The sequence below is a fragment of the Pteropus alecto genome, unplaced genomic scaffold (assembly GCF_000325575.1).
Source record: "Pteropus alecto unplaced genomic scaffold, ASM32557v1 scaffold7, whole genome shotgun sequence".
Lineage (NCBI taxonomy): Eukaryota > Metazoa > Chordata > Mammalia > Chiroptera > Pteropodidae > Pteropus > Pteropus alecto.
In genome coordinates, this window is record NW_006494614.1 from 54,896,468 (window position 1) to 54,913,386 (window position 16,919).

The window sequence follows — 16,919 nt, forward strand, 5'->3', positions numbered from 1 at the left end:
ACTTCAAATTTGACTTCTCAACTAGAAATTTATTACCCTAACATTCTCATTCTATTCTCATCTGGCACAAGGTAATTAGGAAAAGGCATTTCTGTCACAGTCTCTTTTCATGCACTTTTTTGGTGTTTCAGTGAAAGAGTTATATGGATTTTAGAAGGCAACAGGATACAAAACCTGGGTTAAGCATAGATGCTAAAGGGTTAGAAATGTTTTTTAAGGTAGAGTTTTACTGAGATTTTTTAAAAACCATATTAAAAAGAAAAAAGCAAAACTAATATAAAACGTTTCAAGGTTGAAAGTTGTATTCAGAACTGTAGAGGATGTTCTTAACAACTGTAGTAGTTATGTCCTGAATGTGTAAATATAGTTTATAATCTAGCAGGAAACCCAAGGAATTTGCAGAGTGGTTCTAACAAAAAGAAGAGAGTGCTACCATAATGACCATATGAGCTCAGTCCCATTAGCAGAGAGGTAGTATGGTACCAATGAGCACTGAGCCAGGATCAGGGATTCCTAGGGATAAGTTGTATTTCACCAGTTATTTAGTTAAAGAACCATTCTGAGTCTCAGCTTTATCTATAAAATAGGGTGGTGATACTAGGCTTATGTACTTTAAAGATGATTTTGAGAATAAGGTGAGATAATGTATGTGAAAGTTCTTGGAAACTGTCAAGGCAGTATCCAAGCTTAAGGTAACAATATACTCTGTTTCTTAGACAGGAGCTTGTAAGACACAGCCCAGACTGGGTGCAGGGTTTAGTCACACATTGGGGGGAAAAAATTTCTATAGTCAGCAGTTCCTTGTAAATTTATTGCTCTGGACTACATCTTTTATTCTTAAAATACATTTAAGTTCTTAGCACTTTAGTCTCTTAAAGCAAAAAACAAAACAAAACTAACTTTAAAAAATAAATGATATAGGTCTGAAGTTAAAACCATGAATAACAAAGAAAAAACTAAAGGACATAAGGAAGCCATATAATCTCAAGAAAACATCTATATCAATAGTTAGGAAAATCAACATTTTAAAAGATTATCAAAATCTAGTATGTTTCTTATTTAAAACTAACACTAGTAGAAGAGAGAAGAGAAAGAAAACTATAAATACCCATAACCCATTTTATAAAAACAAATGCATAAAAATTAACTTATAAGAGTAATGACTGTGTCAATTACCCACACTCCCAGTTATCTTCATTTTAAATACTTAACTGATAAAGGTCAGGAGGAAAAGGTCATTAACATGAATGAGGGGGAAAAAAAGAGGCATCTGGGCAAATAGATAAATTGCAAAGAACATGGATTTTACCTCTTACTCTGAACTAAATTCACAATCTACTCAGTTACTGGTACTACCTAAAATGCCAATTTATTAAAAAGAGTTCAATATTCAAAAAGGCTGAAAAATGAGGATTTCCTGTGTTTCATTAATCTGTGAAATATATAGAGAGTAGCTTCAAACTGGATCAATGCAAACTAATTTTGGCAATGTAAGTAACACTATATGCATTGGCAAATGTAATACTACATGCATTCAAGTGGGAATGGAATAACAAGTCCATTACCAAATGCACTGGCACTCCAAATGCCAAGGCACTGGAGCTCTGAGTTCAAGGTTTCTAGAGTTCACAAAGGAGATCACACCAGAATCATGAACAAAGTAGGTTCCTTAACCTCAGAAAAACCGTCCTGTGGATCCACCAGCTGTAAGTAATGAAGACTTTTCCATCTTTAATATTTGTAATCTGCTTGTCTTTTCCTCCCAAATAATCATTACCAAAAGCTTACATGAGAAAGATATGAATCAAATAACATCTGCTATGAAGGGGGGAAATGCTGATAACTCATTTCTCAAGTTGTATAAAAGGATTTTTCTAGCAACTGTGTTCCTTCCACATCAAGCACATTACAACAGTTATATGTAGCACATTAATACCTGTGCTCCTGATACAGGGCCAAAGGGGTTTGGTGGTCTCATGACAGGCTGGCTGTATATTAAGGTTGGTTGTGTCATTACAGGTACACTTCCCATTTGAGGTGGCTAAAAAATAGAAAAATACCAAGTTAAAAAATGTCGACTCACTTTATACATAAGTAAACAAGAAGGATGAAAGGGATGAAAACTATTATTACTTTTGCTTTAACTCAAAGGGAAAATGCCTGTAAATGCAAATACATCTGACAGCTACTAATTTTTAAGAGTATTTATTTTGGTATGGAAAGTTTTTAATGTGCTCATTTTTAAAGTTTGTATAAAAGTTTAACTTTTTCTATACAATGAGTTGCAAAATTTAAGCCTTACTACAGTACAGCAGACAAAATAATTTAGACCAAGAAATTTCAAATTTGGCAACTTTGGATATAGGGAAACTCAAAACTATAAAATGACTAAGGCATTTCAAAGTAATATATACCAAATCAAGTTCTTGTGCCATCATGCAAGTGATCACAAGTAATCAATCACAAGTGAGCACAGCTGATTCTGAAGAGATCTACTCTCTGTGGTTTGTTCATTTTATTTCAGACACCACTTTAAAGGAGAACCAAGAAGAGGCTTAAATTTACAAAGAGGTAGTTCAAAGTTCAGTAATTGAAAATCGAATCTCAACTGATCATCTCTTGCTTTAAAAATTACCACTTCATGATAATAAAATCAATATAATCTGTGACAAAATAGAGCACATAAAACCTGCTACATTATTCTGTTTAAAATGCAATATAAAATCTTATCTTTCCATAAGTTCTATTTTTAACCTTTCAAGTAGATTCATCTGCATGGAGAACTTCAGCTTAACTTTATCGTCTGAGTTTTTGTGCAGACTCCTTTCTTAGGCAAAAACTACCAACCCAAAAGCTGTGAAATTTCTTTTTATGTAGGAAAATAGCTACTCCCATAAGATGTAAACAAAGAAGTAGCAGAGAAGCCACTATAGTAATACCATGGGATATAGTGCTGTCTCCTATCAGCAACAGTTCCTCAAACATGGTACACGGGGTTGAAACCACTACCTCCGTTTCTTATCTAAGTGAGTCTATATGAAGATAGTTGGGAGTATAAGGGCAGTTTAGCATGTGGATTGTGGGCAGCTTAAATGTTAAAAGACTGTTTTTTGTATTGTACCAATCATTGTCATAGGACATTTTCCATGGCCTTTAACAGACTAAATTTACCTCTATACAATTCAAGAATTGTTAATTCCTCCCTTCCCCTACAGTATATCAAGGTTATAAGACCTTACTTGTTATAATGTAGGGTCACTGAAACAAAGACTTGGAGTTAACATTAATGTTTAAGTAAGTTTGTAATGAAGTATAAAATGCTTAGCAAAGTTATGAGGGGAAAATAAGCCAAGTAGTACTGTGAACATTAATAAATATCTGTTATATAATGACTATTCTAGAAATACTTATGAAACCAATGCTATGATACGAGGTTCTGTTAGACACTTAGGGTACATGTGACACTGTTCTTTTTTCAGTTAAGTGTGTAATAAAGGCATGTTAAATATGAATCAACCTAGTTTCAAAAAGGTGTGTCTAGAAAAATACTTACGATTCCATATCCTATCATGCCTGTTGGTGTAGTAGCAGGATAGGCCATTACAGGGGGTGCCTGAAACAGTGAAAGAGAAAATAAACAAGGAAGTATGAGTTCAAGAAATTTATAATTGTAGTCCCATAAAAGAATTGCTAAGACAGCTGTGATTAAATATGACACTTGTGATCATTAATAACTGTGTCAATTTGTCAACTATACTTTAATTTAAAAAGTCAATTCTCAGTGAAAGGTGTCTTACAATTAGAAAAGCAGAATGATTACAAAAAATAAATTGCATTTAAACTTAAACAGTGATCTAAAATTTCAACAGGCTTTTATAGCTTTAAAAATCTTTGAATTTTAAAAAATATTCAGAGCTCTAAAATTTAAAGTCCATCACTATCATAAAAAAAATGTTTGCCCAGAAAAAAATAGTATTACTGAATGTTTTCCTAGGCACTTCATTTTTTGAGCAAAGAAAAAAATTTAAAAATCCCAAATTAATTAACAATATGATCTTCCAAAAAATTAGTTTCTATGGACCTCATTCACTTTTTTCAAAGAACCTCAAATTTCAAACCACTACTGAGTATGACTATATGACGCACACAGTTCTTACACAGAGTACGTATATTAGTTCCTTCTAATTTATTCCATAAATTATTTAAATTTTTTTCTGCAAAGCAGCAATTTGAAGGAGCAAAAAAACTTAAGTCTGTTTATGCTTTAATGCTTAAAAGAACCAGCCACCACTAAGTGAAGTTCCCCTCCTCTTTCTACTTTAACTTATGCTCTGTAAATATACAATCTAAGCATGGAATCATTTTAGATATATTTGCTGTCTTAACAACATTCTCTGCGTGTTATCTTATAATGAAAACTGAAACTGAATACAGGTGAAAGACCAATAACACTGCTAAACATAAAAAGAAAAAAAAAAAACAGAAATTATATGGTAGTTGGAACATAAGCATGGGGAAGGTAAGTGAAGCATAAAGTGAATAGTTAAAAGTTTAGTATTTGGGTGAGCATGTAGGACTTACTGGTCTCTCCCTACTTAAAAATCAAGAGCTGCAAGAGCAGTAGACAAACTGCCAAGTACAGCAGAAGCCTGTAAAGTTTCATGCAATTGTTATTTTCAACATTACCACAATCAACATTTCCCTTCATTCAGAAGTCATCAAGTGCATAGTGGCAGCACAGATACACACACAGACACCCAGCCATCTGGCAGCAAATGGCAGAATATTAAGCAAGAAAAAAAATTTATATTTCCCATGCCACCATCAGAATCAATTCTGCAAAACGCCCATGAAATCAGTAGATGCTAGGAAGAATTTCTGGCACACTGAAAATCTGAATGTGAAAACAAGTAATAGCTGGAAGATTATGAGATTCTGCTAGAGCAGTGATTAATAGCATGCCAATTTATTGCAAAAAAGGCTAGTTTTTGGTCACTTACGTATTGTGGAAAATGCATGCCATTCTGTTTTTCCCAGGGAGAACAATTACATAATGCAATAACACTGGATTAGAACAAGTACTTACACAACAGAAAATACACAGAGAGCATTTTAGTTCACATGTACATTCACTAACTACCTAAAACCCCTTTTATTTCCAGTATTTAATGGAAGAACATCTATACTAAAACACTATCAAGGTTGACAAGGAAAACTTAGTCTTTTGCATTATCCCTTTACATACATAACAGTTTATTGATTACAAGTGTCATTAAAACATAAAATCCATCAGTAGTCTCAATAGTACAAAACTCAGTGCATCCCATGAACAAGGCTGCATCATATAACATCTACCACAGGAAAAAAGCAATCATAATTAAAAGAATTTGTAGTATAACGTCATTTATATTTTAATAAAATATCGATGAATTATTTTAAATAAAAATATTTTAAAACCTTGACAGTGTTTAAGGATTAATAAAAAGGTTAGATATGTAAAGAAATGTCAAAAGCAGCAGTTTACCTAAATTGTGAATCACATCACCAGCCCTAACTATTAGTTATTAAAAAGAAACTTTATGAAATACATACACATAAATATTTTAACAAAATCCTTAAGAGATGATATGCATTACCATATATAACATAGCACCATAAATATTGCTATCTTACCATCAACTTACATACAAATTCTAGATGGTTAGATGCCTATTACATTCTAGTAGCCAATATTAGGTAAAGTGCTATCTACAAATATTTCATACAGATTAATACTAAGTCAATACAAAATAAGAAAATGTTCATTGTACTTTCATATCAGTATCTGGATTTATATCATTCCTCATATAGTATCAATATATAATTCACACCAGAGGCTTTAAAATCCACTAACTTAACCTCTTGCCATTTCCTAGTCCGTGAGGTGTGTTACAATGGGGAAAAACACTGGATTCAGAGTCAGAAGAGGTAGACTTCAATATAAATTTGTTTTTAGTTGTTTTGCACTTGGAAAAAGATCACACAACTTCATCCATAGAATTGGGATGATACCTACTTAAGCTCCCTCAAGAGTGTACTATATACAGATTCAAGATAGTACATGCATGTGTGTGTGTTACCTAAACTATGTAAATGTAAGGTTTTATTATTAATGATAGTAGTGATCCCTATCAGTGGAAAATTACTGCCTTAAAAATGTAGTTAAATCAATATTATTTTCTATTTATGAAGACTGAAGCTAACAAAACTCTAGATACTGTCTCACAAAATTTTCTTCACACACCATTTTTAGTTCAGCCTTACTAATTTTAACATATGATTAACCTAAGAAAAATGGGGCAATGCTCTGGAAAGGAATTAATAACAAGAAAGGGGCTATAACAAAGATATTGAGAGGTCTCTAATAACAATAGGAAGGCTACAACGTATGGCTTGTATAATCAAAATGCTGCTATTAGCACAGTTACAATAAAGCATGTTTTGAATTTTTCCACAAGAAGAAACTGGTTTTCTCTAACCCAGGATGATTTATTGGGATGGTAAAACAGCAGCTGACCAAGGACAGTACAGCCATAAAGTTACTCTGGGATAATTATACCTTACATAATTAAAAACATTAATAGAACTTCTTCAGTATTAAATGCTAATTATTTAATTAGCATATACACTTAATCCTCATTATTCATGGATTCTGTATTTGCAAATTCACCTATTCCCTAAACTTTATTTGTAATCTGAAAATCAATGCTTGTAAGGCCTTCGAGGTCATTTACAAACATCATATAGAGTGATGAACAATTTGCCTCCCTATGCATTCGTTCCCAGCTGAGGTCAAATAAGGTAAGGCTCTGCTTTGTTTCAGCTCTGACAGAAAGATTATCAGAGGATGGAGAAGGTAGAGAACAGTGCAGTAGTAAGAAGCAAGAACCTCTGGCTCTGGGGCCAGGTGGATAGGGCTAGAATCTCCACTCTGGCACCAGTTACTGGGGTGGCTTCAGACAAGTCACTTAATACTCCTGAACCTCATTTTCTCTTTTGTAAAATAAAAAAATATATAATCTACTTGATTTTTTTTTTAGGATTTAAGATTATTATCAATATAAGATATTTATACATCTTACATGTTTATATATAAATTGTGTTTATACCCACACACAGTTGATTCTCCACTTGGAGCAGTTGTTTGCAGCACTTATGTTCTTAAAGTCACCCTAACAATGAATTAGTAAACACTGAACCATTGTTGAGAGAAATATGTATGTCTGTGTGAACCTAGCAATAGTTCAGTGCTCCAGTGACTTTAAGGACATAAGTACAGCAAATAAGGAGAATCGACTACATAAATCATATGACAATATTAATAAAAGCCAAGCAAATATAGTGTATCAATTGTGAGATCAAAAAAAAAATTAAAGACGTTATATTCTAGATAAATAAGTAATAAATTTGAGACCAACTGTAGAGAGCAGTGACAAAGAGCATATGCTCTGAGGTTAGGCTACCTGGGTTCTAAAAACCCACCCAATTACTTAAGAACTCTGTGATCCTGGACACATTACTCAACAACTTTATGTCTCCATTTCCTCACCTGTGAAATGGGGACAATAATAGTTACTACCACTTAAGGCTAATTTGAGGATTATATAAAATAAAGCCACATATTATTTATCAGAATAACGCCTGACACAACTAACCTTTAAAGAAATGTTAGCTACTAAAATGTACCTGCAAATATAGTCAGCAAAGCCTCCTTTAAACGAATACAAATTACTTACATTGCTAAAACTTAGTAACAATAACAATTTTTCCATTTAAGCTATCACTTTAAAAACATTTTTATGTTACACATTTACCTAAATTATTCACGTTAGTATATCATGAGCTTTTCTGACTTACCATTGTTGCAGCATTCCAAGCAGTTGTTGGTGCAACCTTTGGTTGCCAGTTAGATCCTCCAGTTAGCTTCTTTTCACCTGGCTGACTCCAATTTACATCACTTTAAATAAATATAAGTGAGAATATTAAATGTCTGTAATTATGAAGTTTCTTTAGTATATATTTAGATTGAACATAGCATTAAAGATGCAGATGACGTCTGTACAAATACTTTTGAGATGAAAGCCAAATGAACCTATAAGTGTTGGAAAAGAATACAAATAAAATGCTCACTTTTTAGTGGTTCCATTTCCAATGCCAAGGTCTAGAACAAGAGAAAAAGAAAGCAGTTAAAAACTAGACTCCTTTTTTAAAAAGTTTATTTTTAAAAAGATTAAAGAATTCAAAGAATACTTACTGCCCACAAGGTTGGCTAAGGATGAATCCAAGTCGTCGGATACTAACTTGTTAGGTGGGAGTTTGGCAACAGGAAGACTCTGGTTCTGAGAGGCCACTGTTGGTTTGAGAAGTCCACCTAGTTCATCAAAGCCTTAAAGTTACAAACAGACGAAATAGGATTTGTAAGGAATTTTATGGTGCTATAGCTAAAGGTGGTTTCTGCCTTTTTACCTTGTTTACCGGGAAAGTCCTCCAAAAAAAATGGGCACTAACCATGCTCTTAAATGGAAGAAGAAGATATTCACTATTTTGAAGTGAACTGACTGAGAAGGCTGTATTTGCTTTGACAGAAATTATCTGACTTAGTTTATGACAAAATTACATTAAAGTTAAAGGAAATAAAGAATTCAAGCAAACTATTCTTATTCCAAAGTTGTAAGAGAAGGGAATGAAATGTAATTTTCCCCCTCATCCAACAAAATTTTCTTGACTCACTTATACCTAAAGCAACACAAGTAGAAAAAATACATCACTGTAACTTTGCAAAAAGTTTCTCAAGAAATATTTTATAGACCTCTTTATATCTTCAAAATGGAGAATGTAAGGTATATGTAAAATAGTACATTAAAAACAAATAAAAATGAACCCTTTTATTACCACTTTTGTTCTGTCTAAAACCAGCTAAACTATACATAAATTGCTAACCTACCCTCCAATTGCATGACACCATCTAGTTAACTAAGACACTGCTTGGAAATGAAATAAAATTCTTAAGGTTCTCTACCAAAGGGTAGAAGAATCAAACTGACCCACTTAGGCAGTGGTCCCCAATCTTTCTGGCACCAGGGACTGGTGCTCCTATGAGAATCTAATGCCTGATGATCTGAGGTGGAGCTGAGGTGATGCTAGTGCTGGGGAGCGGCAGCAAATACAGATGAAGGTTCCCTCACTCGCCCGCTGCTCACCTCCTGCTGTGCAGCCCAGTTCCTAACTGGCCACAGGCCAGTACTGGTACCAGTCCGTGGCCCAGGATTTGGGGAACCCTGCACTAAAGGACTAAATAGCATGATCCAGGAACACCAGAAAATTTGAAAAAGAAAGTCATTAAAAATGGCAGTTTACAAAATATGAACGATTGGTCTCTATTTCCTTTATCTTTTTTCCCCAGCAAGACAAACTCAAAAGGAAAAGCCAAATGCATCAAAAAATATAATTATAAACCTACTAGTGCACAGAAAATAATAAATTCTTAGTCTATACATATTCTTTATTAGCTTGCTTCTTACTTTTGGCTAACAACTAATTGTGTATTATAAAATTAGGAACTCTTCAATATACTTCTCTAAATGGCTTGAGTTTAATTACTAACCAAAGTCAAAGGCCATTCCATGGTAAGAATAGAATTGTCATTACAAACTTCCAATTAACAAGATATTAAATGGAAACATTTAAGTAGAAATCTGACTCTACAGACTTATAAAGTACTTTTAAGACAAATGAACAAGCATACTATAGGAATCATCCAGAAAATAATACAAAGCCCCTCTACCCAAAGCTCTGACACTTAGTACATTCTAGCTGTACACACACACACACGTACACACACACACACACACACACACACACACACACATCTCAACAAGTCAAGGTACCACAGGTTTTATTTTCCTAGTTATCAAAAAAGCCAATTTTCTTTCGGTAAAGGTAAAAATTTGACTAAAAATATGACTAAAAAGCTCAACATTCTACACACAGACACTAGTAACTTAGTAGTCTAATCTAAACAAAATCTCTTTTTTCCCGCTCTCTCTTCTTTGGCTCTGGGAGAAACAAAATCTTCCCAGAGCCAGAAATGGCACTAAGGAAGCATAATAGTTAATAGTCCCTTTAAGTTCTCATCCAGTGGTTGGGGGAGCAGGGACAACTCTTTGGCTATCCCAATTTAATCTGTTTATACATGTTAAGAGGAGCATTATTTCTCCTTACACAGAATCTAAATTATAATATTATAGTAATGTTAACAAAACAATTTTTCTTACCCCCAGAATCTACAATAACATTGGCAGATTTATTTCCAAACACAGATTCAAAGTCAACATTAAGGCCAGCTGAAGGATGTGGCTGTGCAACTGGAGAAGGAGTGAATCCTAAGAAAAACCAAAATGGAAAAAAAGCTCAAGTCTTTAATAAGTTTACATTTATAACTTATTAATAATGATAACAGAATGGAAAAAGCAATAAATTCCTACAACAAAAACAAAGCCAAATAAATTCCTACAACAAAAACAAAGCCAAACCCAAATGTTTCCTACATTACCAATTTTTTTTGTGGTGATTACATCTTCTACAACAAAATCATCCCACTGACAAAGAAAACTAACAAAATAGCAATTGAAGTTGAACTACTAGTATGTTTTGATACAGGGGGGAAAAAAATTGCTTTTTAAATTTTATCTTAATGTATGTTGATGATCTTTAAAAAACTGAACACATCTAAAATATACACAATGTAAGGGAATCATTTGGGATTGAAATAAGTAAGTCTATGGTGCTTTAAAAATATATGAGTCTACTTAGTATCCTAAGTCTTTCTCCTTCTATCTACTCACCTTCCATTTTCTCTCTCCTTCCTTCAATGGTTAATCAAAAGCTATATGGTTAAGTTCATTTGAGAAGTGACAGGATTCTGAAAGTTACAATTCACTAATCCTTATTTCCTTCTTTTGTCAAGGTGCTTTTTGAATAGCAAAGATAAAATACCATTTTCAACTCCCAACCACCTTCTAACTTCAATTTAACTAATTCCAACTATGGGGTTGACAACTATACAATCAAACATGCTAATTTACCTAACTCTAGTCTAAAATACCAGAACCTAAATAGGATACCTTATTCTTTCTTCTCAGTGTAACACCAATGCTAGTATTAAGCCAACAAACATCTAGCTCATGTCTCTGAAACCACATTAGGCTTGAGATAACAAATGTAATATTTTCGATTGTGCGGTTGGATTTTTGTGATGTGAAGTTCTGAATTTCTAGGGCTGAAAAAAATTAAAATCATCTAAAAATTTTAGGGCTGTCACATGACTTAGGCTCCTTTCAGATTAGTGAGTATATATCCAAGTAGAGAACAATTTAGCAAAGATCACAAAGAAGAAATTCTTTCACTTTGTTGAAGGCTATAATAAATGGTTCCTAAGTTCTCTTCATCTCTAAATCCTACCAACTTGGAATGCAAGAAAAAGAAAAGAAAGAAAATCTGATATTAGAAGATTAACAACTATATCATTAGGGAGAAATTAAACTTTTAAGTCTTAAACACAGGTTCTCTCTCTTTCTCAACTTTCTGCTAAAGGACTCTCAGTCTGTTAGAATCTCGCTTTGAATTCTTAATGTACACCACCAAAATACAAAGAAGTACAACAATGTTGTACTAAAAAGACTGGTCTTAAAAAAAAACTAAAAATAAAAAGTAGGACAAGATTTGGTGAGAATTCCAAAAAGACCCTCAAAGATAGGCCAGAAAGCAATGACTTACTAAAAATGACTGATGTAAGCTAGTATATATCAATAACACTACTTTAAAAGTAGCATTTTTATATCATAGCATGCATATTCTGAAGGGCACAATTTTTTTTAAGAATGTATAGTCTGATCTTATTTTCATAAGTACTTAATTCACATATTCTCTACTCAAAAACACTGGTTATACAATGAAAGCACAAATACTATCAAAATACAATATAACTTAGTATATAAATCTGACCATTTGTCAAAAGGTTCCTAGAATCATACAGACTTATCGATTTAACAGCATTTTAAAGTAAACAAGCTGTTTAATAATTATGTCATGGGTTTACCAGTTTTTCTTGTAACTCCTCACAAAAAGAACAAATGTATATACTTAAGAAAGACAAAATTTATCATGCTTAAGTATGTGTCCATCTACCATTATAGTATAAGAAGTATACATATTGTTCTTTAAATCCTTCTGGAAACAATATCTTGGCTGATATCACTAAGCTTTAGAAAATACATGGAACTATAATTTATAACTAGGACAGTACATCAAATTCCTATTTTCTCCTGTTATTTTGTCCCAGCTTTCTAGAATTTGATTGCTATCAGAGATAAGCCTATCTTTTATAGTAATACAAAAACGCCACTATTACTTTCTGTAAAAAGAGAAGCCATCTTCTGAGGTTCCTAGAGGGACCAATCTGTAAAATTACAATATTATTACTTAAAAGTATAAAAGGTTTGAAAATATATAAAGTAATCCAGAGCTAGTTATCTCAAATTTAAAAAGCCTCTACATAGACACAGAAAATGGGGAAAATTTTAATAAACTTTAATAGTTGATTGGCTACCAGAGAAGCAAGCAGCATGTTTTCAAAGTAACAATTTTTAAAGTAATTAATAAGTGCTGGTAACACACACACCTTCAAGGTAAGAGTTCTGCATTATCATTTCAATGCACATTATCAACTTAATGGCTTTTTGTCCCTGGGTCACTTTTTTGGAGACTGTGAAGGACTGTCAAACTTTAATTTTTAAAAGTCACTTAAAACGAAGGTACAAAACTAATGTCACCATTTCAAAAGAAAATTTTAGGGACCAAAAAATAAAGATGAACAGACTCTTCAAGTTAAGGTTAACTTACTGAAATAATCACTACATTGACCTGCCTACTCTTTCATTTCACCAAGACCCAGTGAAAATTCTGTCACTGACCAGCACTGATTTATAGATAAACATTTAGAAATCACCATCTTGCAGGGTAAATCTCAAGAGGATGATAATAAATCAACTGAAAGATACAAAATGAATAGGCTTTAGGGACAGAAAGACATTCCTAACACCTTTAAGAAAAATTGGCTGGGTTGTCAATGGATTTTGGTGGTAGTTCCATAATAAATAAGGCCTCGTATTTTTTTTGATGATAACTGCTACTATTTATTAATTACTATTAAACACTATGCAAAGGCAATATAAACAAGGTAGGTATTACTTAAACCTCACAACAACCCTATGAAATAGTTATTATTATTTTCATTCTATAGATGAGGAAACTAAGAGATTAAACAACTGACCCAAGGTCAAAGATTTAGTAAGTGGTGGAACCAAGACTTAAATCCCAATTTGTTTTACTCTAGAATCTATTAGAGGTTTTTAGTTTATGTAAGTATCTTATCTTATATAAACCGGTCGGCAGAAAAATAAATTTTTATTATCATAGCTATTCAAGTTTTATAAACTTTATTATCATAACTATTCAAGTTTTATAAACTTCTTGAGCTTTTCACAGCAAATGCTGGTTAAAAAAGTGTACAACCCTTGGAAATTTTATAAAAGCAATATAAAAACAGTGCTCAAGATTGTACCTGATTAAATAATATATTAGGTAAGAAGTACATCCCAAGTATGAAATGTTCTACATATACAAAATGGTTTTTAGTAATAGTTTTAATGATAATTCTATGTGCCAAGGACAGTGCTAAATATTACAGTTATATATGTAAATTTCATGGCAATCCTTCTAGACATTATTACCTCAATTTTTATAAGCTTAGAAAGGTTAAATACTTGCTTAAAGTCATACAGGTTAGGGAGTAGAACTGGAATTCAAACTCAAGTTCACTGGATTCCAAACTTAATCTTTCCATCAAATGCTCTCATAAGTTCCAGTTTTAAATACTTTTAACAATGTCCACTTCTTATCACCAGTCAAGAACCTCAATTCTTTGTGTCAAACCAATTTTTAATGTCAGCTTAACTATGGTAATCAACTTTTATGAACACATGAAAAAAAAAAATCAGCTAGATTTTGAGGTTTTATTGCTAGTGCACTGGCCTAGAACATGTTTGGAAAGACAGAGATGAATATCGAATAGGCCATGCCTCCCTGGAAACTGCTTCCCATTTCTATGGCCTTTGCATAGTGCTGGAAAAGCATGTTTTGTTTTGTTTTGTTTTTTCCTCCAGTAGAATCTCCCTAACACCTGTGCAACACTTCTTAAGTTAAAATTATCTACTCTTATGTCAATAACACCTATACCAAGAGCTTTAAATTCCATAAGCTTGTAATAGTAAAATATTATAAACTTTTCTGAGAATTTGAAAGTTATGAGTATATATTAAAGTAACTGGAAGATGGCAGGCATCCATTTATAAAACAATCTGTTTAATCAAAGAAAATAAAATTAGGCAAAAAAATGATGCTTTTAAAAAAAGCAAAGATGTATTTTTTCTTATAAATATTTTTAAAACTTTTAAAAATAAAATAACAAAAAGAAATCCCTCTTGCATAAATTGATAAATTTTAGATACCATTACCTACCTCCAAATAAACCAGCTACAGTAGAAGGGTCATGGCACATAAAGGTAGTATTACGATAAGCTTGAGTACCACAAAAAGAATCTGACAAAGCATACAAGGAAGAAAAGAAAGCACAGAAAAAAAAAAGAGAGAAAAATGAGGAGGAACAGTTAAAAGTGGAATGGAGTAATTAAAAACAAACAAACAAAAACCAAGGGAGTCCAAGCACTTGGTGTTCTTCAAATTATAAAACACTGAAGGCTTCGTTATAAATACTATATTTAAAATATATTCACAACAAATTTATAAAAACTACCAACACTGCATCTCTTTAAATTAAAAAAATATATATATGATACAGTTGGCTTTTTAGTTAATACTACCCTGTCTTCTAATGTCTTCTTTTATATGTGAGGAAACAGCCTAGACAAGGTCACAGACATGACATAGCTGAGACCACAGCCCATTCCCCACCACTTACAATTCAGTGTTCTTTTACCTTTAATGAGAACAAGCTACCCAGTATACTGAGCATCACGTAATCAGATCAATGTCCTCCTATAGAAGGGCTGGAGGATATCTACATAGCTATTCTCTAATTTTTCTGGGTCATTCATGATCCTACAGAGCAGGGGTTGGCAAACTACAGGCTGCAGCCTACATGGTTTCTACATTTTTAAAGGGTTGTTATTAAAAAAATGCAAGGACAGGAAAGGAAACAAAACAAAAAGAAAGAATATACAATAAATATTTCGTGTGTCCTGTACTGACTGAAGTATTTATTATTTGGCTCTTTACACAAAAAGTTTGCTGACCACTGTTTTAGAACAACACTAGCCAAGAGAACTGTCTAATAACAGAAATGTTCTCTAAGTCTGCCCTGTACAATATGGTAGCCATTACTCACATGTACCACTGGGCAATGAAAAGGTGGCTAGTATAAAAGAGGATGTAAAATTTTATTTAACATTTAATTTTAATTAATTAAAGTTTAAATGACAATATGTGGTCAGTAGCTAATTAGACAGTGCAGCTACGGGAATGGCATACCTTGTGTAGCCCTTACATGCTCTTACCCTGAGTAAGAAACTGTTGGAATTTTTATTATACAACCTTACTTCTCAGAAACACTTAACTTGGCTTGAAAGGCTTCTTACTAAAAAGCCTCTTCTAGTTTGACAGGCATTGGCAAACTACAGCTGCATGTCTTTGTAAATAAAATTTTGGAACACAAACTCATGTTTATATATTTTCTATGACTACTTTTATGCTACATTGTTAAAGCTGAATGGCTGCAACAGAGATTGTTTGGCTCACAAGCCAAAAATATTTACAATCCGACCTTTTAAGTTTGCTGACCCTTATTCTAGACTAATATGCTGCCTAATGGTTGACATCAGTGATTTTCAATTTCCCCTTCGGTATGTATTTTCACTAAAAAAATGTGTATTCGACAATGATTTTTTCTTCCAATGATAACTAGTATGCTTTATACTTTCATTTGTACTATTTATTCTCAGAAAAAGAATATAAAAATTTAAATGAAAGTCTGTATTTCCATAAGGAAAAGAGCACTGCAGAGAAAAGCTGCACGTCTCCTGCTTCAGGCTCTGCTCCCACTAGCTGGGTTATCTTGGTGTATTTAACGTCTCTGAGACTCAGGTGATCCATTCATAAAATGGTAATAATATTATCTTACCACTAGGAGAGTTGAGAGCTAGACCAACCATTCTCTGTAGATCTTTGCAAACTCTAAATCATCAATTCTATGATTCTGATTTTCAAATGCACTTATTCGTCTTGGGGTATAACGGCCATCAACTTTACTAATCTGCTTTGCTTTCTAGTCTTCCTCTGGACCCAACCCATAAGCTTTAACTTAAAAAACAGTGACATATCTAGTATATTCCTCTTGTTATAGACTTTACTTGAAACCCCAAAATAATAATTAAGTAACTCTTTCACAATGGCTTTCCTATTTTTTCATTCTGCCTCTTTGAATGTGAAATAGCTATGACCTTTAGCTTAAGGTTACTGCCCTCCACTCTGTCCCTCTTCTGTGGATATAGATGTGACAGCCTGAAGCTCATGCCACTTCTCTGACCTAAAAGATGGAAATAACATATAGTGCCAAAGTAGTGACATATCTGTTTTATATCTCCAAATTAAGAAAAATGACTTAAAAAGACAGAAGCAGCCATATTTACTAAACATATACTAGTTCATAATAGGTAAATATAAAGAAAATATAAACTTGTAAAATATAAAAAATAAAAAAAACAAGTATAACTTTAGTAACCCCTCATTACTAAACATTGTACTCA

The 16,919-nt window shown here is 32.8% G+C and overlaps 1 protein-coding gene across 16 annotated transcripts in view; it reads right to left on the bottom strand.

The window, feature by feature from the left end:
• The window catches only part of PICALM (phosphatidylinositol binding clathrin assembly protein), an 89,865-nt gene that overhangs the window by 12,306 nt on the left and 60,640 nt on the right, over positions 1-16,919 (bottom strand). For 6 of the 16 annotated variants that reach the window (XM_006926682.3, XM_006926679.3, XM_006926686.3 and 3 more), the window contains 6 exons: positions 10,314-10,421; positions 8,294-8,425; positions 8,170-8,200; positions 7,897-7,996; positions 3,554-3,613; positions 1,937-2,041 (listed from right to left, as the gene is read on the bottom strand). In XM_006926682.3, the coding sequence (XP_006926744.1) occupies positions 1,937-2,041; positions 3,554-3,613; positions 7,897-7,996; positions 8,170-8,200; positions 8,294-8,425; positions 10,314-10,421 (536 nt within the window). Of the gene's footprint in view, positions 1-1,936; positions 2,042-3,553; positions 3,614-5,000; positions 5,025-7,896; positions 7,997-8,169; positions 8,201-8,293; positions 8,426-10,313; positions 10,422-16,919 lie in introns of all 16 variants that reach the window. The other 10 variants (XM_006926684.3, XM_006926676.3, XM_025042919.1 and 7 more) reach the window with 3 other exon arrangements.